General features: G+C 53.5%; 3 protein-coding genes across 5 annotated transcripts; 2 read left to right on the top strand and 1 right to left on the bottom strand.

Moving 5' to 3' along the window:
• Window positions 1-266: 266 nt before the first annotated feature.
• Window positions 267-5,772, top strand: LOC117649141 (CLK4-associating serine/arginine rich protein). 2 transcript variants are annotated; one of them, XM_034391610.1, is made up of 19 exons: window positions 267-406; window positions 862-980; window positions 1,067-1,164; window positions 1,245-1,414; window positions 1,492-1,767; window positions 1,852-2,027; window positions 2,132-2,205; window positions 2,298-2,483; window positions 2,566-2,661; window positions 2,830-3,048; window positions 3,126-3,173; window positions 3,245-3,352; window positions 3,433-3,549; window positions 3,646-3,688; window positions 4,193-4,283; window positions 4,377-4,482; window positions 4,621-4,809; window positions 4,895-5,386; window positions 5,464-5,772. In XM_034391610.1, exons 2-19 carry the CDS (start codon window positions 879-881, stop codon window positions 5,477-5,479), a joined length of 2,607 nt encoding a protein of 868 aa, XP_034247501.1. In that variant the 5' UTR covers window positions 267-406; window positions 862-878; the 3' UTR covers window positions 5,480-5,772. The 2 variants fall into 2 exon arrangements, with proteins under 2 accessions (XP_034247501.1, XP_034247502.1); XM_034391611.1 differs by lacking the exon at window positions 267-406 and adding an exon at window positions 447-679.
• Window positions 5,773-6,025: 253 nt separating this feature from the next.
• LOC117649142 (mitochondrial mRNA pseudouridine synthase Trub2) lies at window positions 6,026-7,606 on the top strand. Its single transcript, XM_034391612.1, has 5 exons — window positions 6,026-6,214; window positions 6,358-6,546; window positions 6,638-6,854; window positions 6,953-7,089; window positions 7,159-7,606. The coding sequence occupies exons 1-5, from the start codon at window positions 6,085-6,087 to the stop codon at window positions 7,545-7,547; spliced, it is 1,062 nt and encodes a 353-aa protein (XP_034247503.1). The 5' UTR covers window positions 6,026-6,084; the 3' UTR covers window positions 7,548-7,606.
• A 52-nt stretch (window positions 7,607-7,658) lies between these two features.
• LOC117649146 (ATP synthase membrane subunit DAPIT, mitochondrial-like) lies at window positions 7,659-8,625 on the bottom strand. 2 transcript variants are annotated; one of them, XM_034391615.1, is made up of 3 exons: window positions 8,492-8,625; window positions 7,966-8,061; window positions 7,659-7,881 (listed from the first exon to the last, which is right to left on the bottom strand). In XM_034391615.1, exons 2-3 carry the CDS (start codon window positions 8,056-8,058, stop codon window positions 7,795-7,797), a joined length of 180 nt encoding a protein of 59 aa, XP_034247506.1. In that variant the 5' UTR covers window positions 8,059-8,061; window positions 8,492-8,625; the 3' UTR covers window positions 7,659-7,794. The 2 variants fall into 2 exon arrangements, with proteins under 2 accessions (XP_034247506.1, XP_034247507.1); XM_034391616.1 differs by lacking the exon at window positions 8,492-8,625 and adding an exon at window positions 8,346-8,484.
• Window positions 8,626-25,370: the final 16,745 nt, after the last annotated feature.

Genomic DNA, 25,370 nt, shown 5'->3' on the forward strand with positions numbered 1-25,370 from the left:
ACGTCACGGGGGAGGGGGAAGACGCGGGGTATTGCCACCGTGCCCGCGCGGCCGCACGGAGTATCGACGATCATCACATCAACTGGGAAAGATGATCAGTGGGAAAATAATTGCTGAGCTGGGAAATGATTTGCTCTCGATACGCTTATCACTTTTCATCGTACACTGACAAATGGCCACGCTGCTGATAAAGCTTGAGATTTGAGTTAGGCCAAAGATTGCCGGCGGTGGTGGGAGTGTCGCTGTCTCCCAACCTCAACCGCAATGTGCTTCCTGATCCTCTCCTCAGCAGCAGCAGCAGCAGCAGCAGCAGCGACAGCTCGACAGTAGTGGCCGACTGCGACAGGGGAGAAAATTGAGAAAATAACTGCAATTGGGCAGTTAAGTTGTTCCTCGCTGTAGTCAGGTACACTATCTTCATGGTTTTTCAACATCTCAAGAGTTTTTTTCGGCGTTCCGCGTGATCCAAGCCGTGACGGCGCCGAAGCCGAACTGCCGAGCCATCGTGCCTAGGGTGCTTGGTCTCAAGGCAACTGCACCATTGAAAAAATATAATTGTTTTGTCGTCAATTACCTCTGAAACAATTCACAAGCTTCGCATTTATCCCTGAAATGAGTTTAGAATTTCTAAATTATGCCCAACGCTTCGCTTATTGTGTGTGGAATCCGTTTTTATGGTGTAGGTTGAAAGATGGACATAAAGGTTAAAAATTTGCCAGGTTACTGAGGTTTTTGTTCTAACATTCAGTTAATCATTGTTTCTTAAAAAAAAAAAAAGTAGTTATGTGTTCTATAATGACTCTGTTTTTTACTACTATAGCCAAATTATAAATTAATTTTGGTTGTATTTTTTCGTTTTAGAAATAAAAGTACCAAAAATGATGTGGCACGAAGCTCGAAAACAGGAGAAGAAGATTCGTGGTATGATAGTCGACTACCATCGAAGGGCTGAAAGAAGAAGAGATTATTATGAAAAGATTGTATGTGTCAGTCTTACAGTTGTCACTTATGGCTAAAAGTACTATCTGGTTAAATTTTTTACATTTTTGACAATTTTTCTTTGCAGAAAGCAGATCCAACTCAATTTCTTCAGATCCATGGCCGCCCTTGTAAGATACACTTGGATCCTGCAGTTGCAGCTGCTGGAGACAGTCCAGCTATTATGTAAGGAGACTATATCTTATTCTTTCACCCTTGTTTTATGATTATTTTTTAATGTACCTCACTCGAATTTTTGTTCCCAGGATGCCATGGCAGGGTCAAACTGACACATTAATTGATAGGTTTGATGTCCGAGCTCACCTTGACTTCATCACTCCATTCCAAAGCGATGATGATGATTCTGTATCAGCTGAAGAACGCCAAGCTAACTATGAACGATATCGCATTCTTGTTCAAAATGAATTTTTGGGAGGTAATAATCTTGCTATTTTTCAAATAATGCACAGTAACCGCCAAAAATATTAATCTTTTGAAATTTTGTTTTTGTAGTACCAGAAGAGAAGTTTCTAAGACAACTGTATTTGGAAGAGCAATTTGGACCTGTCGGTGGACAACAATCTAAAGAGCCCCCACCTAATCCTGATAAGAAAGGGAAAAAGGTGCCAGGAGCGGCAATTGGATATGTCTATGAAGATGATGGTGCAGGACCAGCATTGCCTCCTCCTATCCCCATTATATCTACCACTCCTGCAAAGTCAGAAAAAGATGATGCCAAGGTTGATGAAAATGCTGATGAGGATGAAGAGGATAGTGATGTTGACTTTGGTTGGTTAATTTAAATTTAAATTTCCTGAGTTAATGCTTAAATTTGTTTTGAAACAAATTCTGATTTCAAGTTTCTATCCTTAGATATGTGTTTGGACATAAGTAAAATTGATACAAAGCAAGCTCATGAGATGAACCGTTGTGGTCTTGGCTATGGCATGAGTGGCAATGACTTTTTTAGCTTTTTGACTGATGATTTTGAGGAACAGGAAGCACTTAAGGTAGCCAGAGAACAGGAAGAGGAAAAGGCAATGTTTGCAGTAAGTGCTTGGTTCATATAATTTTTTTTTTGTGTGTTTCATATTTTGGTGTATGTTGATAGTAAAAAATGTAAAAGCTTCATGTTTGCTAATGCTTATTGCAGGGTAGAAAATCTCGCAGGGAGAGGCGGGCATTTCGTGAAAAGAAACTTGTCGGGCGGAAAATTAGCCCTCCCAGGTGAAGTATTTTTCTTTATTTTCCTCTTTAGTGTTTGTCAGACACTATTCATCAATTCATGCTTTGATTGTCTTCTTATTTTGTCTTGATAGCTATGCTACACGTTCAAGTCCAACCTATGATCCATATCGCATGTCGCCAAATTCTAGATCAAAGTCTAAATCTCAGAGCAGGTCCCGCTCAACATCTCCTGCCAATGCAGGTGTCATTCAGTACATTACTTGTTTTGGTGATGAGGAAGATGGCAGTGCAGCGGGAGTATCTGTAGACAAGCAAATGTGAGTACGGTTTAAAAATGGAGTAATCTTTGTCAACTAACTGTCTCTAGATTTGAAGGTCACAAATAAATATGTTTTCCAGGAATAAGACAGTAACCAAGGAACCAATCAAAAGAATAGTCAAAAGGTCTCATTCTTCGTCATCAGATCACTCTACTTCAAGGAGGTTGAGGAGAAGGTAAAAAATAAAATAATTGTGTAGTAAAATTGACAATTTTTAACCTTATATAAAAACTGTCTTAATTAATCACTTGTGCAATCCTCCCAAAATTACTGATGTTATTTTTACACCTGTTTAAAATAAATGAATCATTATGTTAGTTTAATGCTTTACTTTCGTTTCCAGATCTAAATCCAGGTCAAGATCGAGGTCTAGCTCTCGATCCAGATCTCGAACGAAGGTCAGGCGTAGAAGAAGATCTACTTCCAGGTCATCTAGGTCATATTCCCGATCTCGTTCGAGATCGAGATCAAGATCCCGCAGACGGTCTTCTTCTGGATCATCTGATGATAGCCGCTATTATTCCAGAAGGTCTCGATCTAGAAATAGGTCACATAGTACCAAGTACGCTATGAAAATTTCAAACAATATATTCTGTGTGTCAAATGACATTCCAAGTTACTTACCAATTTATTTTTCAGGAGGTATAGAAGCTGCTCATCTAGGTCTAGAAGTCCATCAAGATCTCGGTATGTATTAATCATACTTTCTTCTTATCTCGTTTTCAGTGAAATTCCTCATGGTGTATTGTCTTTTACAGAAAGAGAAGTCGAAGTGGTAGTTATAGGAATTCACGATCTCCAAGGCCAGCAGGAAAGAAAAATACTGTGACACTTCAACAGGCTCAACCTCAGCAACCAGTTCAAAGGTAGTTCCTCCTTTTATTTTTTCCCTTCTTTCCAGTACTTTGTTCATGCTAACACATTTTTCATCGGATATTATTTGTAGATATTATGGTCGACGCAAGGGTGATGCATCCTCATCAGATCTGGAAGCTTCAGATACTGAGGACTCTTCTAATCTGTCTGGAGGGGTAGGGGCTTCAGTGGGACATACCCTTGACAAGTATGAACTTTACTTTATAGGATTTGATGTGTGGTACTTGTTTCTTGGATTGAGGTACTCTGGAGAACAAGTAATTTATTTGTGTCTTATTTTCAGGAATAATCGGTCTGGATCTGGTAATTCTCGACCTGCAGCCAAAGTCAGTAAGAACCACTACCTAACTGTACTTTTAGAGACAGGTTTTTTAAAAATAATAATGCTTAATGTAACGGACCCAATCTGGCATTATTGTTTACTTTCCAGTTTGATCAACTGTCCGTGATCTATTTGCCTCTTTTCACTCATGCCTTTATCTTCTTTATGCTATCTTAATTTTTGGGCCATTTATACGTTTGCTAGTTTTAACTCAAATTCACTAATTTCATACTCCATCTCATTCAACTGAAAAGTTCTTTTTTAACACATTGTAAACTAGACAATAATACACCATTTAAGAGATTCTGTAATGTAGGGTGTAGAAACTTTAACAACAGTTTTATTGCTGGGTCCATTCTCAAAGAACTTTCTGCTTTTGACAATTTTTTGAAAAATCAACTCCCCTTATTTTTTTTTTAAATCCTGAAATGTTGTTACAGACCATTTAGTCTTTTATATATACTAATTACTTTTTACAATATTTTGACATTGTTGATCTGATTTTCAGGTATCAAGTGCCAATTGCACACCAACTTCTACAAAAATGACACCTCAAGAGAGGCTTAAAAAGAAAATGCAGGCCCTTCTTAATAGGCAATGTAAGTCAGCATTTCAAATTTTCCCTTCCTCCTTTATGCAATGTAACTCCAGAAATTCAGGAAATTCAATTGTCTCCATTATGTCTTCCACAGACAAAGCTGATAAAAAAGCTGAGAAAGCTCGTTTGGAAAAAGCTGAGCAAGAGCGGAATGATAGGAAAGAAGAACTTCGTGAATTGGCTCTGAAGATGCGGAGGAGGTTTGTAATATAACATATAGATTACTCTATTTTGCCCATTAACCTTTAAAGGAAAATAGGACAGTATTACTTAGTTTCCTTGTAGCATTTAAGAGAACTTGAGAAAAGTAAGTTGGAAATTTGTTCTTTTAATTTCAGAGAACGTCAGAAACGGCATAAAATGAGGGATGGGGATGACAGTGATAGTGATTTGGAAGACCGAAGTCAATGGAGCACTGATGATTCGGATTCTGAAAGTGATAAAAGTTCTCCTGTTCGATCTTCAAGACGCTCTCATTCCCAGTCACCAGACCGCAACAGGGCATCTGAATCAAAGCACAACAAATGGTTTGTTCTGTATAAGGTTGAAGAATCAGAATTATTTTAGGGACAATATAATTACAATAATGCTACAATATAATTTTTTTCACAGGGATGTTCCCAATCGGAGCACCATGGATGACAAGAGAAGTCAGAGAGATGATTCAAGAAAAGAGGACCGCCTTAAAAAAGAAGAAAATTATCGGAGGCAAGATTCAAGCTCTTTTAAAAAGGATGACAGTTATTATCGTGATGATAGCAGTAGTAGTTATCGCCGCGACGATGACAGCTATTACAGAGAGGGCTCTGGTTACCGAAGAGATACTACAGCGAATTATAGAAGAGATGATTCCAACTCTTACAAGAGAGATGAAACTCATGGTGGACCAAGTCGATCTGATACTTACAACCGAAGGGATATGGGAAATAAAAGATATGAAAATGAAAGTTATCGAAGCAGAGAAGACAATCATTCTCGTGGACCTGGTAGAGGAGAATGGAACCGGAGAGAGGACAATCACTCTAGAGCACGATATGGAAGTCAGCGTCGTGAAGATGATCAACATGCTTATGAAGAAAGACGAAGTGATTCAACAAGGCCCAAGTGAGTCCTTATTTTGTTATCTTGCTGACTTATTCTTGAAATTTTATTTGTAATGTGGATTGAACTTTTCATTTCAGGCTTGTTGATTACTAGTTTACTTCAATCTATCATACCAGCAACAATTAGTTACTATTAACCATCACATATTCTTTTGAGCGTGCACTATACAAAATTGTAAGTGACTGTATCTAGTACATGAACATCATTATTCTGCAACTCCAATCCTCCTGCTCTTTTGCCACAGACACTGCCAATTGAATTGTTTGTCAATATTTGCCCATGAATTTATTGTACATTTCTTTGTTTGTTGTATCAGTAGTTCTATACTGTGATGTTTTCTTTGTTTTTAAATGAGAGGTTTTTGGTACATTTGTTTCAAGTGCGTGTAATATTTTTATGTACTATATACTTCGATTTCTTCTCTTGGAACTGAACTGTTATTGTTTTATTGTGTAAATAAAATACTAGCTTTTTTTTCATGAATTAATAGTAAACAATATTAAAATAAAAATATATGAACAATGTAAATAGTTGTATTCCTTTTTCCTTGTGACCTGACTGGCAAACCTTGCTCGCTAGACCTGGCTGTGGCTGGGCTGGACGCGCACTTCACCTAGAGTCCTAAAGCTATGGGACTCTAGGTGCCGACTATTGGCAGGAAAGTAGTCTGCTCAGAGGAAACCGTCCGAAAACAAACCATGGCAGTGTGTGAGACGTTGGTTGCTTCAAAATACTGGAGAAACTTGCATGGATTACTATGTCTCTTCAAACCATCTGGCTTATCAACTTCTATTCTATCTTTTTCTCTAAAACACACGATATCCAAAGGTAATTTGTTTTAGAAAATGGTTGTTTTAACCCCTCTAACCTCAATATGTCATGCTTATAGGTACATTCAGGTACATTTCACATTACAAGAATAACACAACTCTTATCTGGATCTAATACAATTGTGACATTCTAATTTCCAGGATTAAATAAGATGAAAGTGCGACAACCAAGAAAGATTGTGCAATATGATGCTTCTTATGGAATTCCGATGGAGACGATTGAGACTGATTATTCTGACCATCCTTTAATTATAGGGCCTCGATATCAAATAACTGATATACGCTTGCACCTCCCCGATTATCTTGGTCTCTTCTCATCTGGTGTTTATGGTAAGATGGTTCTGTGTATGGGTTTTGACTTATTTTGGTGAGGAATCGCAAAGTTCTCTGAATGTTTATAATAAATTGTTTCGTTCTTCAGTTCTTGGCTTGAATGGTGGAACAAAAGCAGCAAGGGATCTAGAATCGTCTAAACCTCTAAAAGTTTATCATGTATCTGGCCAGTTAGGTATTGCAACCGATAATTGCTGGAAGACAGGAAAAAAAATTCAGAGAGCCCCATTTTCTAAAATTTACAGGCCACATATTGACAAAGCTTTAGCAGCAATGCAAGCATCTCATCAACGCCATATGTACACGTTAGTGTTTCTTTCTTGAAATGTCGTCCGATGGCTGTTTGATAGTTCTCTCTTGTAGTCAATTTATCACACGATTTTCACCTCTTTGTTTTTAACAGAAATGCAGGCGTGGATGTTCAAAGTCAAGAAGCATATGACCTTGCGGTACAAGGTCTTCTCCGGCCAGAGAGTGAATATTTTCCCATTATTTATGGGATGAGATGCGTACATTTTGAGAGACCCTTTTTCACCATAGGTAAAAACTTATGCTGGTTTGAAGTTTTCTCATGATTTGTATGTGTTATATGGTATCCGAATTTTGCAGAGATTGCCTGTACGAACGAGCAAGAAGCGTATCTACTGAATTTAATTTATACCGTTGGACTCAAAGTGAAGAGTGTAGCAATGTGTACCAGTATAAAATGCATCCGATATGGACCTTTTACATTGGAACATTCCTTGCTTCAGCACTCTTGGAATGTGGAACAATTAGCTGCTAATGTTGAACTGTGCAACAAGATAAATGAAGATGATTTGAAATCTGGAAGACGGGATAATGTAATGTTATCTCCCCTCAGTTCTACATCAAATAATGGAATTGATACATCAGGGTTTGAAGTGGAAATCAAGAAAGACACCACTCACAGGGAGAGGCGGAGGGAAAATAGATTACGAGCTGAGCAACTGGAAAAGACCCCATTAAATGAAGAATAGTGTTGAAATTATAAATATGTACATTTTAAAAATTAAATACAAATAAAAATGAAAGGAGACATGAATTATTCATTAGTTGGTAGGGAATATAAATAAAAAATGAACAAAGAATAATGTTACAAATTTCTGACTTTAGTGCACTTTTTTCTTCTCACATTTCCGTGAAGGAGTAACAAATCAACATTTAAGCAATGACATGACAGTTATTAACATGCTCATAGAGCATCTTACAATCTAAACTACATTTTCACTGAGCGGCGGCAGGCTTGCTTGAGGGCTTCAACTTGAAGTACAGGAAGAGGAGGGCCATGCCACCTAGAGTTATCCTGGCTGCCTACAAACAAATAACACAAAAGACATGAGAGAAAGGAAGACAAGATAAAGTCAATCTTGCAAAGAGGCTAAGTAATAAACTTACCGATGCTCGCCCCTTCTCAGTAACAGAATTGTAATATTTGGCGAATCCTTTGATGTTGGCAGCTTCTGGGGGGTCGGGATGATCACCAGCCATTTTCTGTGTGACAAGCAGAAACACCAAGTTAATAACAGACACCTGTCATGTTCGCACGTTCTACACTGTACAGCAGCAGTCAACCCTGGAATTTAGGATGAGGAGTGGACTGAGAATATAACCTCTAGTGGTAGGAAAGGAACATCGCTCACTACTCCTAAAGCATGGCGCATATGGCGCTGGCAACAGGCAAGAACGGAAAGTTGAAAAAAATGGGTGCGAATCCCAAGCCATATATCATAAGCTCGCACGATTTTACACTCAAGCAAAAGGAACATCAAAATGACCTCTGTCTTCAGCAAAAGCTGCACCCGAGCCGAAACTTAGTCACTGCGAGACTTGGCACCGATACCGAGAGCCAAGCACAATGCAATCAATTCACACTCGACACTGTTCGTGCAGTGTACAATGTCCAGCGAACAAAATTACTCACGTTTAAAGAAGGGAAGGTAAAATCCTACTCGAAATACTTGACTAGCAGCCGATCAATGGCTACTGCAGTGGTGGTGAGGTGAAGGTGGTCTGGGTGACACGTGACTATCGCCGACAGACTACCAACGTCCCGTTCTAAAATATACGCAACATACCAAACGGTGCCGTGGTTCCTTGAGTGGAAGTCGTCTCGGAAATCACTAGCAAACACTTAAGAAAATTAAAGGTACCTTCTTTGTCCAATTTAATATCCCTTACTTCACCTCTGATGCCCTCTAAGATGTGCTTGATTTAAGGTCGAAAAGAAGTGAGGCACTGCCTGTCATTTTAAAAATTGGCGCCATTTATGATTTGCTTTTGCCACGTTTGTCGCAAAGCTAGTAGAAATGTGAATCTAATGTATGGTTTCGCTTTGAAAGTATCTGCGGGATAGAAAAAAAAGACAACAAACAGTTAAAGAAAAAGTTAGGAGGTGCCGAGACTGGAGTTCAAAGAGCATCTCAAGTGCGTCGGGTGGGTAGGCAAGCCCGCACAACTCTTGCAAGTGCTTCCACAGTGGGTCAGAAGACCAATGCAGGTGGCCAAAACGCGAAGCGTTTTGAGCTCCAGAGTCGCGAAACAGGACTCAATCCTAACGTGTGACGTGACCCCACCAATAGATTCCTCGTTCGGAGAGCAATCCATTGGTGGGGTCGCACGCAACTCACGTCAGCCCCGTCACGGTTCCACTAGGAGGTGCCGAGCCTGCCCACCTATTTTATTTCTCCTCATGACGAATTTCCGCTCTCCTCTCGCGGGCGGAGGGTGGATGACTGTGCCGGCTGTGACCCGAGCCGCGGCAGTGCGCTGGTGTGTGACTGTCAGGGCACTGTCATGCCGAGGCGGACGCAGCCCTCTCTCCCTCACACTCGCTGGGCGCACCCTGTGTGCGAGAGAGGTAAGCCGGTGGGATATTCCGCTCAGAATCAGCCTGCAGCCACCTTATTCCCGAATGGAGGGCGAGCCGTTCGCCATTATGAAGCGGAGCGGACCATACGTTGCCTGCGGCCAATTTAATTAAAGTGAGCACAGCGGGGGTGGAGGGGTGTGAGTGTGTTAGTAACTGGCACTCGCGCTCTCGGTGGCCGTCCTGTCCATCGACGGGCAGTGCGTCGCGCACAGCGTGTACTGCGAGCTAAACCCGTTGGCTCTTTTGTGTCCCCCGCCCCTCCTCTCTCCAGCTTTGCATCTCTGTGCACCCCGTCCCTCTGCCTCCACCTATATCTCTTTGTGGCCTTTGATCTCGGCCAGGCCTGGGCCAGGCCTGGGCCAGGCCGCCGCGCATTCCGCCAGAGGAATCTAAATGGTGAGCAAACCGGGTTGACACGCGGCTCGCACACGCGTCGGCGGCACGCGGCACGCTGCTGCCGTCTATCGCGGAGGTGCTGCCGCGAACCCGCGGCCCCCGAACCCCCGACGCGGCGCGCCATCCACTCCAGCCGCGCCAGCCCCGCGCAGCGAGCGATCCCTGCTCCGCGCTCGGCGTCGAGTCCGTCGAGTCGTCCAGTCTCCCGCCGGGCGCCCCAGCCAACGCGTCGGAGCCTCCCCCCTCGGTCCAGCCCAGCCTCCAGCCGCAGCGCCGTGGCGCGACGTCGCCGCGTCGCGTAGTGCTTCTCGTCCGCAGCGAGGGCCCTGCCCTCCCAGTGCAGCCCCTGCAGGCCTGCAGCCCCTGCAGCCCCTGCAGCCCCTGCAGCCCGCGACAGCAAGGTGAGTCCGCCCGTCTCCTTCTCAGTCAGCAAGGCTCCGGCTTTCGGCTGCCGGCTCCGCGGAGGCTTCTTCTTCTCCTTCTTCTCCTTCTCCTTCTTCTTCATCTTCTTCTCCGGCGAGATCGGACATCGGACATCGGTCCGCGGAGTGATCGGGGTCCTCCGGGCCGCGCTTACAGCCGCAGGCAAAGCCAGGCAAAGCCAGGCAAAGCGGAGAGATAAATGGAATCAATTTGTTCCGTTCCGTGTCCCGTGTTCCCCGCTTGCCAGACCGCCGGCGGTGAGCGCGTCCACTGTGAAAGCCTGCCACCCGGTTCGCTCACTTAGGTCCCGCTTGGGAACAAAGATGAGGAATGAGTTTGGAGGTTGCCGATGCACAGTGGGCCAGAGGACCGGTGGAGGTGGCCAAAAGTATACACGCGTTTTGAGCTCCAGAGTGCAAATGCATTTAGTGACTCTGGAGCTCAAAACGCGTCTACAATTTTGGCCGCCTCCACCGGTCTTCTGACCCACTGTGCGGTGGCCGCTCCGCAGCACGGCCTGCCTGTCTGCCCGCCCTGCTTGGCCTGGAGCAGTGCTAGCATGAATAAGAACCAATCACAGAGCTCTTCGTGTGCCGCGCGTGCCACCAAACCCTTGTATCCGAAACGGGTTTCCGATTGGGGTGCGATAGGCCTCCGGGGCGTGGCGTGGCGTGGCGTGGCGTGGCGTGGCGTGGCGTGGCGGGGCGGGGCGGAGCGGGGTGGGGTGGGGCGTTGCACAGAGACACAGGCACAAGTTGGCGTCGGCCGGGCTTCAAAGCAAACTAGTTAGCCCAGTGCAGTGGCCGCACTGCGTTCACCCCGACACCTTGGACCTCGGCCTGCCGGGCCTGCCGGGCCTGCCGGGCCTGCCTCATCCGCCAGGTTGCAGACTGATTCCGGACAGCGCTCTCGTCACTCTGTCTCCCTCGCACTCAAGCGAGTGAGAGGCAGCCTGCAGTCCACCCTCGAATTCGGTGATTGCTCCTCTTCGGCACTACATCCCAAGCCTCGGTCTGCTGACCGGAGGCGGCATTGGCTTCACTCCGCCAGCCCCGCCAGCCCCGCCAGCCCCGCCCGCCACGCGCGGACAAAGCGACGCTAGCCACCGAGCCAGAAGTATCGCTTGTCTCTCTCGCACTCGCGGGGCGAGCGGGGCGCACCCTACGGGTGCGAGAGAGACAGAGCGAGGAAGCGCTCCTCCGGAATGAGGCGGTCGTCGGGCGGCCCGGCCGGGCCGGGCGGGGGTTCATCCTGACAGGCAAACTTGGGCTTGCGGACGTCGGACGAGTCCGACGTCGGCTGTCCATCCCGGAGTTGGAGGTTTGGGGTTCGACGGGGTTCGAGGTTCGGCACGACGGCTGAGATCGCGCAGTTGCGGCGCAGAGCTTGGCGTCGCTAATTTACACTGCGAGAATAAGGGGGGCCTAGAAAGGGCGCAAAGTATACACAAGCCTCGGCCCGCCCGGCCCCGCCCGGCCCCGCACGGCACGGCGTTGCGGCTGGTCAACCTGTTGCCCGCACTGGGCTGGCTTGCTTTGAGTACGCGGCCTCACCGCCGACGCCGCGCTCGCTGGCTGCGGAGGGGAGAGAGAGAAAAGAAGAAAACCTTCCAGCAGGTTAGTTAGAGGCGTGCAGGCCGCCCCTCTGGGCCGCCCCCCGGGGCTGGTGGCCGACGAGGGCCGAACGGACTGGCGGCGCTGCCATGGCGCTGCGCTTCCCGGAGTACGAAGCGAGCGGCGAAGCGCCGGACAAAAGAACCGACCAGCCTTTTTAGGGGATGCTGCTGCCGATAGGGCGTAAATTACCGATACCTGGAAAAGCCCCCGGCCGCCCCCGGCTGCCCCGGCCGACAGCGGCCACTCTGGCCGAGCTGCATAGCTCTGGTGAAGGGGGGCTGAGCCGATGCAAGCCCATAGTGCTGGTGCGCGTACGGGGCGGGGCGGGGCGGGGCGGGGCTGCAGTCCTGGCTTGTCCCATTCATCATGCCGAGGACGGCGTCCTGATGCATGGCCAGCGCACCCTTCTCGTCCTCCGTGAAGCAGTGGCCGGCGGTGGCACCGGGTGCTGATATTGTTGCTATCCGGAAGGGCGTTGCGGTGGAGGGGCAGGGACGGCCGGGCAGGGCAGGGCAGGGCAGGGCCGGGCAGGGCTTGCCGAGGCGCCTGACGCGCAGCGGGAATCGAATTGGGATCACCTTTGGGCGCCTTTGGGCCTCGGCCTCGCCTCGGCCTGCACGCACACTCATTCCGAGAGTCGTTTTCGTCGCTCTGTTTCTCTCGCACTCATGGGGCGTCGGCGCGAGAGAGACAGAGCGACGAAAGCGACTCTCGGATTGAGCCTGGCCGCCGTCGTGTATCGCCGCGCCGCCTCTTTCAGAGTGGCGCCTTTGAGCAGCCTAATACTTTTTTCGCGGCCCCGCCCCGCCCCACCCCGCCCCGCCTCTGGATTCAAAGGGACACATTCACGAGTTACGAATCAGCCGCGCTGCTAATTTCGCAATCGCCGCGTCGCCGCGTTTCGGACTCGGCCCGTTTCTTCAAGCTCGCAAGTTCCGAATAATTCCAAGTTATTTTTTTTTACCGGGGGAAGGGGGGCGTTTCCTTTTCATGCTTCTTTCCCGCGGGCCGCGGCAGTGCGCTGAATGGTCCGCCCGGCAGTCGGCACGGCCGAGCCCAGGCCAGCCCAGGCCAGCCCAGGCCAGCCCAGGCCAGCCCAGGCCAGCCCAGGCCAGCCCAGGCCAGCCCAGGCCAGCCCAGGCCAGCCCAGGCCAGCCCAGGCCAGCCCAGGCCAGCCCAGGCCAGCCCAGGCCAGCCCAGGCCAGCCCAGGCCAGCCCAGGCCAGCCAGGCCAGCCCAGGCCAGCCCAGGCCAGCCCAGGCCAGCCCAGGCCAGCCCAGGCCACCAGGCCAGCCAGGCCAGCCCAGGCCAGCCCAGGCCAGCCCAGGCCAGCCCAGGCCAGCCCAGGCCAGCCCAGGCCAGCCCAGGCCAGCCCAGGCCAGCCCAGGCCAGCCCGGGCCAGCCCGGCGCGTCTTGGAACATTTATCCTTTGAAGACTGGACAGCCGCGGCGTCCACCACGGCGCCCGCCTCGACGACGGTGTCCACCACCGTGCGGCTCGCGGCACAGAAATGTTGAAACGAAACGCAGAGCTGCGCGGTGCATCGCGGTGCCGCGCGGTGCGGCGACCCGAAGCCAAAACGGAAAACCCATCGCTGGAGAGTTATAACTTTCAGGGATGGGTTTGGACGCGGACGGCTCGCTCTGTCTCTCTCGCGCCTGTACGGGGCGGCCGTGAGTGCGAAAGGGACAGAGCGGGGGCATGGTCGCGGCCTCCGCGTGCCTCCGCGTTCCTCGGGGTGACGGCGGCGGCGTTGCGCCGGGAGGGGTGGAGGGGGGCGCTAATTTCAAAGAACCTCGTTCGCTTGAGTCACGGCCTGTGTGCGAGCGAGTGTGTGTGCGTGTGTGTGTGTGCGTGCTTGGTCTGACATGCACGACGGCTGAAAGGGCCACGGATTACGCGGCCAACGCGAGGTTTCTCATCGAATGCGGAGTCCGGAGAGCTAAGCCAGGCCCGCCTATGGGGGCGGCGCGCGCTGGCGCCGCATGGGGGCGGCCCGCACGCCGCGCACGCCGAGCACGCCGAGCACGCCGCGTGGCCAAAGGAATATAATTGGAATTTGGGATCGAGTATTGCGTTCGGCTCGCGTCACGGCGTCGCCATTCAGAGGGCGAGGAAAGTTAAAGAAGGGGAAACAGTCGGTGCCGCTCGGGTTATCGAACAAGGTTCGAACGCCCGACCACCCCCGGGCTCGATCTTCAAGTCACCAAACCGTCGTCTGGTCCAAAAAAAGTTTTCCCAACGCAGACAGAAAAACAAACCAATAAGTTGCGGACAGATTAAATCAAAGAGTACCGCGCGGTACATTCAGTTTCCCCTCCGTCAACAGAATATTTATGGGTGGAGCCACCAAGTTGTTTTTGCAATTCTGGTTTCGGAATGATTAGTGCGGCCGCGCGGACGACCCGCCTCCCCTGTCGCCCTCGCCCGGTACACCTTTCATACCCGCTTTCCGTTGCTAGTTCCCCTCGTCAGCGCCCTGTGGCAGAGCTGACGGAGCCGGCGGAGCTGGCGGAGCCCATCGCCATCGTCATCCACCGCCCCGCCCCGCCCCGCCCCGCGTTATCTCCACACATCTCTAACCCTTTCAGGCTAATGATAGCGGGCGGGCTCTGCTTGCCCTGCTCCGCGAAGCTGCCATCCCCGCCAGGCTGCCTGGGCAATACCGTGTATTTGAACCCCCGGCCACGCCACGCCACGCCACGCCCCGCCACTCCACGCCACGCTCCGCCACGCCCCGCCCCCCCGCCCCGCCCCGCTCCGCCACGCCCCGCCACGCTCCGCCACGCCACGCCAAGCCCCACGAGGCTGCTCCGGTACCCGGTGTTACGCGACTGCTAAGCCACGCAAAATCGCATCAGCGTCTCTTTGACTCATCGCCTTGTATTCTGATAAAGAGGCCGTTGCCATGGCGACGGGGGGCACGTCGACGGCGAAGGCGGGTTCGCTGACTGCCGTCCCGGCCGTGCCGCTATCTGGCAGCAGACGCCGTCGTCGCCGTCGTCGCCGTCGTCGCCGTCTAGCGGCGATTCAGTTAAAGAAGGCGGCAGATTGGGAAGATTGCCACGAGGGCGATAGTTGGGAGGTGCAAAGTTGAGCCGGAACTTGGCGAGCCGCGGCGAGGGCGAGGGCGCGCCGCACCGCACAGCCATTCCATTCAGCGTCTTGTGGACAGATGTTATCCCTCTCTGTGAGCCTCGCTGCGGCGCTGCGGCGCTGCCTCGCTGGGTGCCTCGCCGGTTGTCTCATTGCTGTCCTCACTGGGTGTCTCTCTGCGCGCCTCGCCACGTCCCCATCGCCAAGGAGAGCCGGGAGCCCCAGGCCAGAGGGAAAAACCAGGGCCGCCGAAAAACAGCAGCGACAGCACCAAGTTTTTGCTCCACTTCAGAACCATTATTGTTTCTAGTGTGTTTTGTATTGGTGAGCGCACGCGCGCGCTCGAGGAAAAAACGACACTTTTTTCTGTTTGCAGCGCGCAGATTGAATGCGAGTACGTGTTAATTTGGCGTGGAGGTTCAGACACGCGGCGAAAAGAATACAACGAGCGCGGCGATGTCACCACACAGACCGTGCAAAGCGGTGCAAAGCAGATCGGATTAAAAACGAAAACGACGGCGACGGCGCGGGAAGCTTCAAACTCCATGCGCCACGCTGCGCGTCAAAGCCGCACCGCGCTAGCCGCTCGTTCTAGGAAAGGTCAGGTCGGAACGGAAAACTCTGTTCTGGGGCGCCGCGGACTCCTCGAGGCCGCCGCCGTGCTCGCCGCCGTGCTCGCCGCCGTGCTCGCCGCCACGGGAGGGTCTATCCAGGGCATGGCACGCCGGGCCACGCCGGGCCACGCCGGGCCATGCAGACTTTGTTTTCTCTTGTTGTGTCCACGGTGCCGTCCGGGGCGCCTTGCTGGGGCACTGTGAATAGGGTGATCAGCACGACACAGTCGGGGCGCGCGTCTGTGTGTGTTTGGTATCCCTGTGTGTGTGCGTGCGTCGTGCAAGACGGTCCAAGTGCTCGGAGTGCTAGTCGGAAGCCCCAGCCGCCCCCGCCAGACCAGGAAAACAGCGTCGCTCCGCCGCGTTTTTGTCTCGCAGGATTTGACTTTGAAACCAAGTTGTTTCGAAAATGGTGAATATTGAATTTTGTTCCGGCGCTGCGGTTTAGTTGAAACTGTTGGCCGGGTTCAAGTGGGGTGACTAATTGGAGGCCCGGCAGGCGGCTCGGGTCAAGGCGCCCAGCGCGCCCAGCGCGCCAAGGATCCTGTGTTGCCAGCCCCGCCTGCCCGCCCGCCTGGCTGCCAGCCCGGCCTGCCCGCCTGTCCCCTAATCACGGTCACCCATCTCCTAATCATAACCAGCAAGCGGCTCGAATCGGCTCCACCCACACAGACATTCGAGGCTGCTGGACAGTGACATTGCCATTGCGCGGGCCGAGGCGACTTGGCCACTGGAAATGCCCTTGGCCAGTGGAAATGCCTTTGGGGGGCGAGGCGGGGCCAGGCGAGCGCCCGCCAAGTCATGGTTAGGCCAGCCCGCCGCGCAGCCGTGCCCGCGTACTGCCTACTCTGGATTCTGCGGGCGCTCTCCTTCCCGGCCTGTTGCCTATCCTGGACTCGGCGGGCGCTCTCTGCGCGCCGTTGTATGAGTACGACACAATACAGTACGTTTATAGAATTCATTCGATGTATAATCTACGGACTATGGGATTGTTTATAATCGGGTGGCACTCATAACAGGGCCCTAAAAAGTACCTAGTTGTGTTTAAAATACGAAAATTATGCTCAAGGTGAGGACAAAGTTCGTCCAAAACTTGTTGACAGTTGACAATGTTGCTCGTTATTCGTCTATGTACATATAACCGTTTGCGTTCTTTGTGTACAATAATTTGTGCACTGATTACGTTCAATCAACTTCGTTCGGGAGGGGAGGGGCGGGGCTGGATTCGGCCAGTGAGCGCGGACGTCCGACGGACGCGGACCGGGCTGCCGCCAGGCTGTCGCTACCCCGCGCGCGAGAGGCTCCCCCTGTCGGCAGCATCGAGAGTCTCTCGTGCGCGGAGTAGCAGCAGTCGCCTTCCTAACGTGCATGGGCACGCTCTGTCGTAAGAAACGAGATACAGAGATTTTTTTAAAAAAATAAGACATTTCTGTACACTCAGAGAACCGTAACAAAGGCGCCAATCGCACACAGCCCAAGAATAAAAATAAAACATAGAACCACCTGCGGGCGAAGAACATAACGGACACATTCGGGAGTACCAACTCAAGAAGTTTTAATGATTGCACCACCAGTTAATGAAACTTACTGTAGAATAATCTGTTAGAGGTATCAAGCCTTTCGGTTTTGTAAAATAATTCAAAAAATCGGCAGTGTTTTCAAATATAAACTTTGTATGAAGAAACTATAGTAATTGTTCATGTTGGTACTCATGGTTTATTTATTGTTGATTCCCGTGCGATTGTTTCTATTATTGTTGTTAGTTTGATCGTGTTATTTCGCGCGTTGTGTTTCCTCGTTCGATTATTTCGTTTCAGAGTTTTCTTTTACGAAATTAGAGTCTCTTGAGAGTGAAATCATGAAGCAAATCGAAAGAATGGACGCTGCAAAGCACTGCAAATCACCAAACATATTCGTTGGCCGTCCAACCCTACCAAGTACTGGCCATGGGACTCTTTTGCATATGAGTTGAATAAAAAGACTTTCCTGAGTCGTTTTTCATCCTTCAAGAACAAATTTTTAGTGTCATCTAAGTTTCAATGTATTTCTAGATCGACGATATGGCTCAACCTGTGTTTCAAAACTTAGTGATGACGACAATTTAAAGATTTTAATAGCCACCCTATACTTGTGTATGAAGATCAGCTTTCCCCTTCTTCGGTTGGATGGATAATACGTTTTTCAACATCATCAGGAACAGAGGTACGTGTTGAAGAAAGTCGAAGAAGAAAGTTGAAGAAAGTGGTTCCGACTTAAAGAGATTGTGTTCCCATAAGAGTGCCCTTAATCTTACTGCGTCTCAAAATTGTTCTAAAGAATTTTGTCGATTCACAAGCTGTGCGCCTATTTGTACAGAAAAAGTTGAAGAGCCATGTGTAGAGCGAAATGGTACGGATGTTTATTGACAAAATTGTGCGTGATTTAGTTTACGTAGGACTGTCCATGGGCAATAATCTAAATTATGCTTAGTTCCGTACAAAGAGGTTGAAAAGCAGTTAGTGTGTAGGGTAGCCACTCGGCACTAGCGCCTCGCACTTCCTGTGCTCCCCGATGGCGTCGGTAGCCAGACCTGTTGACGCGGTTTATGAAGGCCTTGGAGGGCGTGATGCTGAGTGACTTTCTGCCTGCGGAGCCTGCAGCCCTCACCACCGCGGCCTTGCCGTGCCTCCACTCAAAGTGCGGCCAGCGTCGGCCCGTTTTCGTTGATGCTGGCCGTGCTGGTGCTCGCCACGCTGGGGCCGTGCCTGCCAGACAGCGCTGGGTCAGCGCCATTGACGGGTATTGACCAGAAAAAAAGTGGCAAAAATAAAATAAAATAATAAAACGGCGCGCTGGCAAGGAAAGCGCCTGCTCATGGCCGAGTCAGAGTGCCACTAGTGCCAGCCAGCAGTGGCTGCTGCGGCTGCGGCCCTGCGGGGTAGCGGGCAGCCCGGGAAGCGACTACACTGGACTAAAGGGCTGCCGGTGCAGGAAATTGGCAAACTTGTAAAAAGGCCCAGGTTGATGCGCGTCGACTCGCTTGCCGATTCTGCACGTACGTGGGGTGGAGTGGCGGAGGCCGTAAGACGCGCACGCCGCCCCAACCTTTGCTGCTTTTTCTTTTTTACTTCCATCGTTTTTTACCCACGGCATTGAGGGACTCCCCCTCCCTTCCTCTCCGTCCCCCTTACCTTTCCATCCCCCTCCTCTCCCTTCCCTCCCTCCACCCCTTCCCCTCTCTCCCTACTCCCCCTCCTCCCCCCTCGCCCCCTCGCCCTCCTACCCCCTCCTTCCCCTCCCCCCTCCCCTCCTCCCCCTCACTTGGCTGCGCCCGTTTTTATTCCTTGGCGGGCGAAACGCGAAAGAAATACCCATCAAAGAATGCTTTCGAATCCCGGCGTTGGCGTTCCGACCGAGTCTCCGACCGCGTCTCCGACCGCGTCTCGGAACGAGTCTCCGAACAAGCCGAAGGCGAGGCGCCGAGGAGAGGAAAGTGCCTGGTTCGCTCGAGGGCCACAAAACGTGGCGAGGGGCGGCGCGGCCCAGGGCAGGCCAAGGCAGGCCAGGGCACGCCGGGGCACGTCGAACCGACTCTGTATTCAAATTACGATGTCAGGCTGTAACAGTGTAGCCATGTTTATGTGGCTTTTCTTTGTGGCGTAGGCCTCGGCCGGCCGGCCCGGATCGGCACAACGACTTCATGTGTAAAGTTGGGGCGACGCCGAGGCGAGGCGGCGGCGCGGCCCCGCAAGAAAGCGCGATGTAAACGAGTTGGCCGCCGAGGGCGAGAGGGCTTGGGGCCGCGGCGAGGAGCGTCAAAAGGGGAGAGTTGCAGTGCAGCCGCCCCGGGAATCGGTCCCCGCTTTGTGATTTGCCGAAAGAAGTCTGGAAAGTTGGCGGTGCGCGGTTTGCCGTATTTCGGCCGCCGCCCTGTCTTTGCCAGCCTCGCCTCGCCTAATGGCGGAAGGGAATCACGGCCCCGCCTCGAAGTAACAGCCGCGTCGCTCCGTCTCTCTCGCACCTGCTCGGGACGCCCCATGAGTGCGAGAGAGACGGAGCGACGACTCTGGGAACGAGTCTGGTGGCCAGGCGCGGCCAGGGCCGTGTGCCGTCCGCGCGCCGTCCAACTCAAACAGAGTGGCCTTGGGCGGGCCGAGAATGGCGCGGCAGGCGAGGCAGGCGCTGCACTGTTTGGTGACCGCGCGCAATTTCCGGTGCATTCCTGTGCCGCCCTAATGACCGCTTGTTGTGTCCGGCAGCGTCCTGCAGTGTCCTGCCGTGCCTGGCTTTATACTGTACCGCCATTCCGGGCAGCAAATCGGCTGCAGGCTCATTCCGAGTGGTCCCCCCCTCCCCCCTCGCGCCTCTACGGGGCGCACATTGGGCCAGAAGACCGTTAGAGGCGGTCAAAATCTCGGACGCGTTTAGAGCTCCAGAGTCGCTAAACAGGACTTGAATCGAACGTGTGACCCCACCAATGGATTGCTCTCCGAACGAGGAACCCTTGGTGGGGTCACACGTGCGGTCCGAGTCCTGCTTCGCGACGCGAGCTCCAGAACGCGTGCAGAGTTTTTGCCGCCTCCATCGGTCTTCTGGCCCACTGTGCAGGGGCTCCCTGCGAGTGAGAGACAGCGACGAGGCACTGTTCGGCATCATCCTGCCGGCGGGGCGGCCCTTTAAACTCATCTCCCCTCCGCTAAATCCCCGCCGTCTCGTCTCGGCCCGGCCCCGCGACCGGCCTGACCAGCGCCTTATCTTTCTGGAGTGGTTTCGGCGCGGTCTGGACCGGTCTGGACTGAACGGCTCACAGTCCCTCTTTTTATCCGGTAGACATCTCAACGGCTGGCGGGGCTGGCGGGGCTGGCGGGGAGGGCTGCAGGCTCATTCCGAGCGAGAGGTCCCGTCGCACCCCCGAGAGAGAAAGAGAGAGACAGTCCGACGAGGCCTCCCCCGGTCGGGGTCAGCCTCCTGCAGACTGATTCCGAGAGTCGTCGCTCTGTCCCTCTCGCACTCGTGGGGCGTCCCGTATAGGTGCGAGAGAGACAGAGCGACGCAAACGACCCTCGGGGCCCTCGGGGCCGGGGCCCTCGGGGCCGGGGCGGCGACCCGATTGTCTCACGGGAGGCTCTGGCATGTAATCCCCCGGATGGCTCGCGCCCAGCCGGACGGCCGGCCAGGCCAAATCCACAAAACTGCGCCGCTGTGCCTTGGCGACCACGGCCGTGCCGCCGTGTCTTTCCCGGTCGTCTCTGTTTGGCCAGAGTCCCGCAGCTAATCTTGCGAGTCCCTGGGTCCCTGAGCCGCCCCTGCCCTGCCTCTGCTCTGCTCGGCCCGGCCATGGCCCGGCCGCTGTGTCCACTCAGTCCAGCCTGCTGGGCCTGGGCCGCTCGCCGGGCCGCTAGCCCAGCCAAGCAGTGCCGGCACACCTGCCTGCCGGGTCGCCACGTCCTGGCGCCTCATTAGATGAAGGGCGCGGTGCTGATTCCGAGAGTCGTTTTCGTCGCTCTGTCTCTCTCACACTTGCACGGGGCGCCCCATGAGTGCGAGAGAGACACGGCGACGGAAACGACTCTCGGAATCAGACTGGCTGTGGCGCTGTGGCCCTCACGCTGCACAAGGACGATCTTGTTTGAGGTGGCCGCGTGCCCGGCCGCCCAGCAGACTGAGTCTGAGAGTCGTGTTCGTCGCTCTGTCTCCCTCGCACTCGTACGGCCTCCCGTATTGGTGCGAGAGTGACAGAGCGATGAAAACGACTCTCGGAATCAGTCTGCTGCCGCCCTGCAGCGCGATTCCGCCTGACTCCCGGACTGCCTATGCTTCCGGCGCGCCGTCTTTCTCGCACTCGGGGCTGCCGAGAGAGAGAGAGAGAGAGAGAGAGAGAGAAGAGAGAGGGGAGAGAGAGAGAGAGAGAGAGGGCCACTCATCGCCCTTGACTGTACTCCACCTGCGCTGCCGCCGCGCCCTCGCCCTGCGCACTCAGCCCGCGAACCCCCTTCACTCCAGCAGCCCTGGCTCCAGCCGCCAGCCCCGCCAGCCTCCAGCAGTCTGTCTGCAGGAAACCGGCGGCTCGGGCACTCACTTGGGTATTCATGGCACGGCAAACACTCGCCGGATCCATTCTGCGTTCTGCGCGGTGGAGCATGCTGCCCCTTCTGTCGTTTCATTCGGAAAATGTGGGGAAACGCTGCCCACCATGCGTGTGCACTATGCAGAACCGGCGGGGCGCGGGGCAGTGAGGCAGCGGGGCAGTGAGGCAGTGAGAGAGGACGAAGGGGATGACCGCGCCTCTTTTGGACGGGAAAACGGCAGCCAATCAAAACACAGAGGCATACAAACACTCTCACACTCACACTCACCACTCACTCTCTCTCTCTCTCTCTCTCTCTCTCTCTCTCTCTCTCTCTCTCTTTCTCTCTCTCTCTCTCTCTCTCCTCTCTCCTCCTACACAACACACACACATCACACACACACACACACACACACACACACACACACACACACACACGGCAGGCGGCGGAGACGCGGCAGGCAAGATATTCCCACGCGTTCGGCACGGCCGGGCACAGCATAAACACGCGCGGAGGAAGGAAGAATCCGATACTACATTCCTAACGATAAGATGGATGCCGCTATGCCGCGCGTATTGTTTAGAAGCCGAAAACAAACAGCGAAAAAAAAAGCAAAAAGCAACACCGCACTCGAAAATGAAACAATGGACTCAGCAGCACGGGCGATGCTTCAGCAGCGCCCACCCCATTACGGAATGTTTACTGGATTTGGTCGTTAAAAGCGGCGGCTAGAATGCCGTATCTTCTCTCTCTCTCTCTCTCTTTCTCTCTCTGTGGGCAGCGAGCTGCGTCCTTGTTGGACGGCGCTTTCCGATCGGACAGCGGGCGGCCGAGCGGGCCAGCCGAGCGCGCCGAAAACTGACATCCCTATTCAGCAACCAGTTATATCCTCTCTCTCACTCCCACGCCCGCCCCCGCGCCAGCGCCCGCACCCGGTCCCCGGGGCCGTGCGTGCGCTCCAGCAAATACTCATTAAATCGCGCATTAGTGCACGCCGCGCGTGAAGTCATGGCGAAACCGAAAACAGCGGCGAAACAAGCGAATCGCTCTGCGGCGCGGCCCGATAGCTCGAGCGAATTCCCGCGGGGCTAATTTGAATTTGGCGGGGTGAGGTGGGGTGAGGCGGGGCGAGGCGGGGCGTGGCGGGGCGTGGCGGGGCGTGGCGGGGTGAGGCGGGGTGAGGCGGAGGCACGGCGCGAGCACGTTCTAATTGGCCACCTTGAAGAAGCTGCAGGACTCGTCGTCCTTGGCGCCTCCTTCCCCTCCGCTGAAAAGGGCTGCCGGCCCGGACTGCCGGCCCGGACTGCCGCTCTGCACGGAATGTAGGTCATCTTCTTCAGGACCTTCAGGACCTTCAAGACATTCAGGAGGATTCTATTAGAACCCGGGCGAAGTTGCTGTCAAAAAGGGATAGCATCGAGTGGCGTCGCGCGGTGGCCGGTGCCGACTGGCGGCGCCCCCGGCAGACGGCACTGATTCCGAGAGTCGTTTTCGCCGCTCCGTCTCTCTCGCCCCGCGAGGGGACGCCCGACGAAGGCGAGAGAGACAAATCGACGAAAGTCGGAATCAGTCTGCAGGCTGCTTTCGCTTTCTCCCTCTCTCTCGCACTCATGGCGCCTCCGAGGCCTTTTCAGCCCCGCGTCTGCATTCAAGCCGCAGGCGTTCCTGGGAGTAGCGGTCTCCAGCAGACTGATTCCGAGAGTCGGCCTCAGTCCCTCTCGCACCCACACGGGACACCCCATGAGTGGGAGAGAGAGCGACGAAAGTGACTCTCGGAATGAGTCTGCAGGCAGCTCCAGGCTGCTGCAGTCAGCTCCAGGTGCCAGTGTAACGGGTGGCGAGGCGATCCCCAGTGAGACGGGCTGGCTGCCAGCCCCGCCAGCCCCGCCAGCCCCGCCAGCCCCGCCAGCCCCGGCAGTGCGGCGGTGCTGAGCAAGGCCGGCCAGCACACTGATGCCGAGAGTCGTTTTCGTCGCTCTGTCTCTCTCACGCCTATGAGGGGCGCCCCATGAGTGCGAGAGGGACAGAGCGACGGAAACGACTCTCGGCATCAGTGTGTTGGCCGGCCGGGCGGCCGTCACCCCTTCAGTCCTTAATACGGCACCCCACCTCCCGGGTTCGGCATTACCCGAATCGGACCTTGGTGTCAGCCCACTGCTTGTCCGGCCGACTGTCCGAATTGGGCGGGGCGGGCGGCCCTCACCGGATTAAGGGCCCCGCCCCCGCGTCACGGAGCCCAGGGCCCACAGCCCAGGGCCCACAGCCCAGGGCCCAGGGAAGCCTAGCCCGTAAACAGCAGACTGTCCAGCGCTCCGCCTCTCTCGCACACATACGGGACGCCCCACGAGTGCGAGAGAGACAGAGCGACGAAAACGGCCCTAGAGGGCTTTCCTTCATTATCGGCGCCCAGATCTTTTTCACTCAAGGCCAGGAAGGAAGGCTCCGCGACGGGCAAGTGCAGCGCCGCCGGTCAGATTACAAAGATGTTCGGAACAAGCAGACGGACAGCAGGAAAAAGGGGAGAGAGAGGGTGGGCGGATGGCAAACTTTGCCGCGGGAGATGAAGGGATTTGTATTCACTTTAGCGAATTGGCCTGGCCGATTCGCCGGGCCGTGCCATTATTAAGTATTAAGTAGGGAGGCTGGCCGGGCCCGGCAATGCTGCCATTGTGGCGGGAGGGAGAGGGAGAGGGAGGGAGAGAGGGAGGGAGGGAGAGGTCAACAGGGGAATTGGCGCGGTGTTACAGCAGCAGGTGTAGCGGCCGAGGGGCCGAGCCGTCAAGTGATTGCCGCCCGTTTTGCCAGCAGTCTGATTCCGAGAGTCTGTCTGTCTCTCTCGCACTCATGGGGCGTCCCGCGTGGGTGCGAGAGAGACAGAACGACGAAACAGACCCTCGGAATCAGACTGCGGCAGCCTAGCACGGTCGGAGGAGGAAATTAGCCGGGGTAAAAACTGGAAGTGCCTTGTTGCGAGTGGTGATACAGGCGGCGTGAAGTTTGGTGCATAAACACTGCTGCCCCCGAACGGCCCGCCGACTCGAACTCGGCTGGACCCTGCACAGCAGCCCCCCGTCCGCCCCGCCATCCAGGCTGATTGTGCCGATCAAGCAGTTGATGGCCGCGATCAAAACCTTGATGGCGGCAACCTGTCTGGCCGGGCCGAGTCCGGGCCGGTATAGGCAATTTTCGGAAGCAACGACTGGCCATTTCCCCCCAGAAACAGTTGGTTTGGTTGTTGTCCGAGTAGCTGCTGCCCTGCCCGTCCCACCAACTTCATCTGAAGTCCCTGGCCTCCTCGCCCAGGCTCCTTACTTCACACGCTTAATGACTTACGGTGAGAGGCAGGCTCCATTTTGGCGAAGATTTTCTCCATACACGAAATTTGTCAAAATATTTATAAGGGAAGGTGAATTCTGAAGAATGGTATGTTACAAAGTCAACTGCACCACCACAATGTAGAGAATCGTCACTGAACCACTTGCTGAGTGCACTCCACCCTATCGAGATCCCGCACTGGAAGTAGAACTTGAGGACGCCGAGCGATTTGTTGCTGAAGGCGGCCAGGCCAGGCCGTCCGTCCGTGTGCCCACACTGGGCGACACCGGCCCCTTGCCGCGCACCGGGCTCTCAACGCGGCCAAACGCGGCCAGGTGGGGGCGGCTAGGCGGCGGGGAGGGGCGGGGGGCACTTAGCAGGCCTTGCGTAGTTGTGGCTCCACGTGCGTGGTGTCTATTTCGCA

Source organism: Thrips palmi, unplaced genomic scaffold, assembly GCF_012932325.1.
Source record: "Thrips palmi isolate BJ-2018 unplaced genomic scaffold, TpBJ-2018v1 HiC_scaffold_4, whole genome shotgun sequence".
Classification (NCBI taxonomy): domain Eukaryota; kingdom Metazoa; phylum Arthropoda; class Insecta; order Thysanoptera; family Thripidae; genus Thrips; species Thrips palmi.

Coding starts and splice junctions, on each gene's coding strand:
- LOC117649141 (XM_034391610.1), top strand. CDS start 879: ATGATGTGGCACGAAGCTCGAAAACAGGAGAAGAAGATTCGTGGTATG. Junction 2,206..2,297: donor CGGAAAATTAGCCCTCCCAG/GTGAAGTATTTT, acceptor TTGTCTTGATAG/CTATGCTACACGTTCAAGTC. Junction 4,284..4,376: donor GGCCCTTCTTAATAGGCAAT/GTAAGTCAGCAT, acceptor TGTCTTCCACAG/ACAAAGCTGATAAAAAAGCT.
- LOC117649142 (XM_034391612.1), top strand. CDS start 6,085: ATGGCAGTGTGTGAGACGTTGGTTGCTTCAAAATACTGGAGAAACTTG. Junction 6,215..6,357: donor AAAACACACGATATCCAAAG/GTAATTTGTTTT, acceptor TCTAATTTCCAG/GATTAAATAAGATGAAAGTG. Junction 6,547..6,637: donor CTTCTCATCTGGTGTTTATG/GTAAGATGGTTC, acceptor TTCGTTCTTCAG/TTCTTGGCTTGAATGGTGGA.
- LOC117649146 (XM_034391615.1), bottom strand. CDS start 8,058: ATGGCTGGTGATCATCCCGACCCCCCAGAAGCTGCCAACATCAAAGGA. Junction 7,882..7,965: donor CTGAGAAGGGGCGAGCATCG/GTAAGTTTATTA, acceptor ATTTGTTTGTAG/GCAGCCAGGATAACTCTAGG.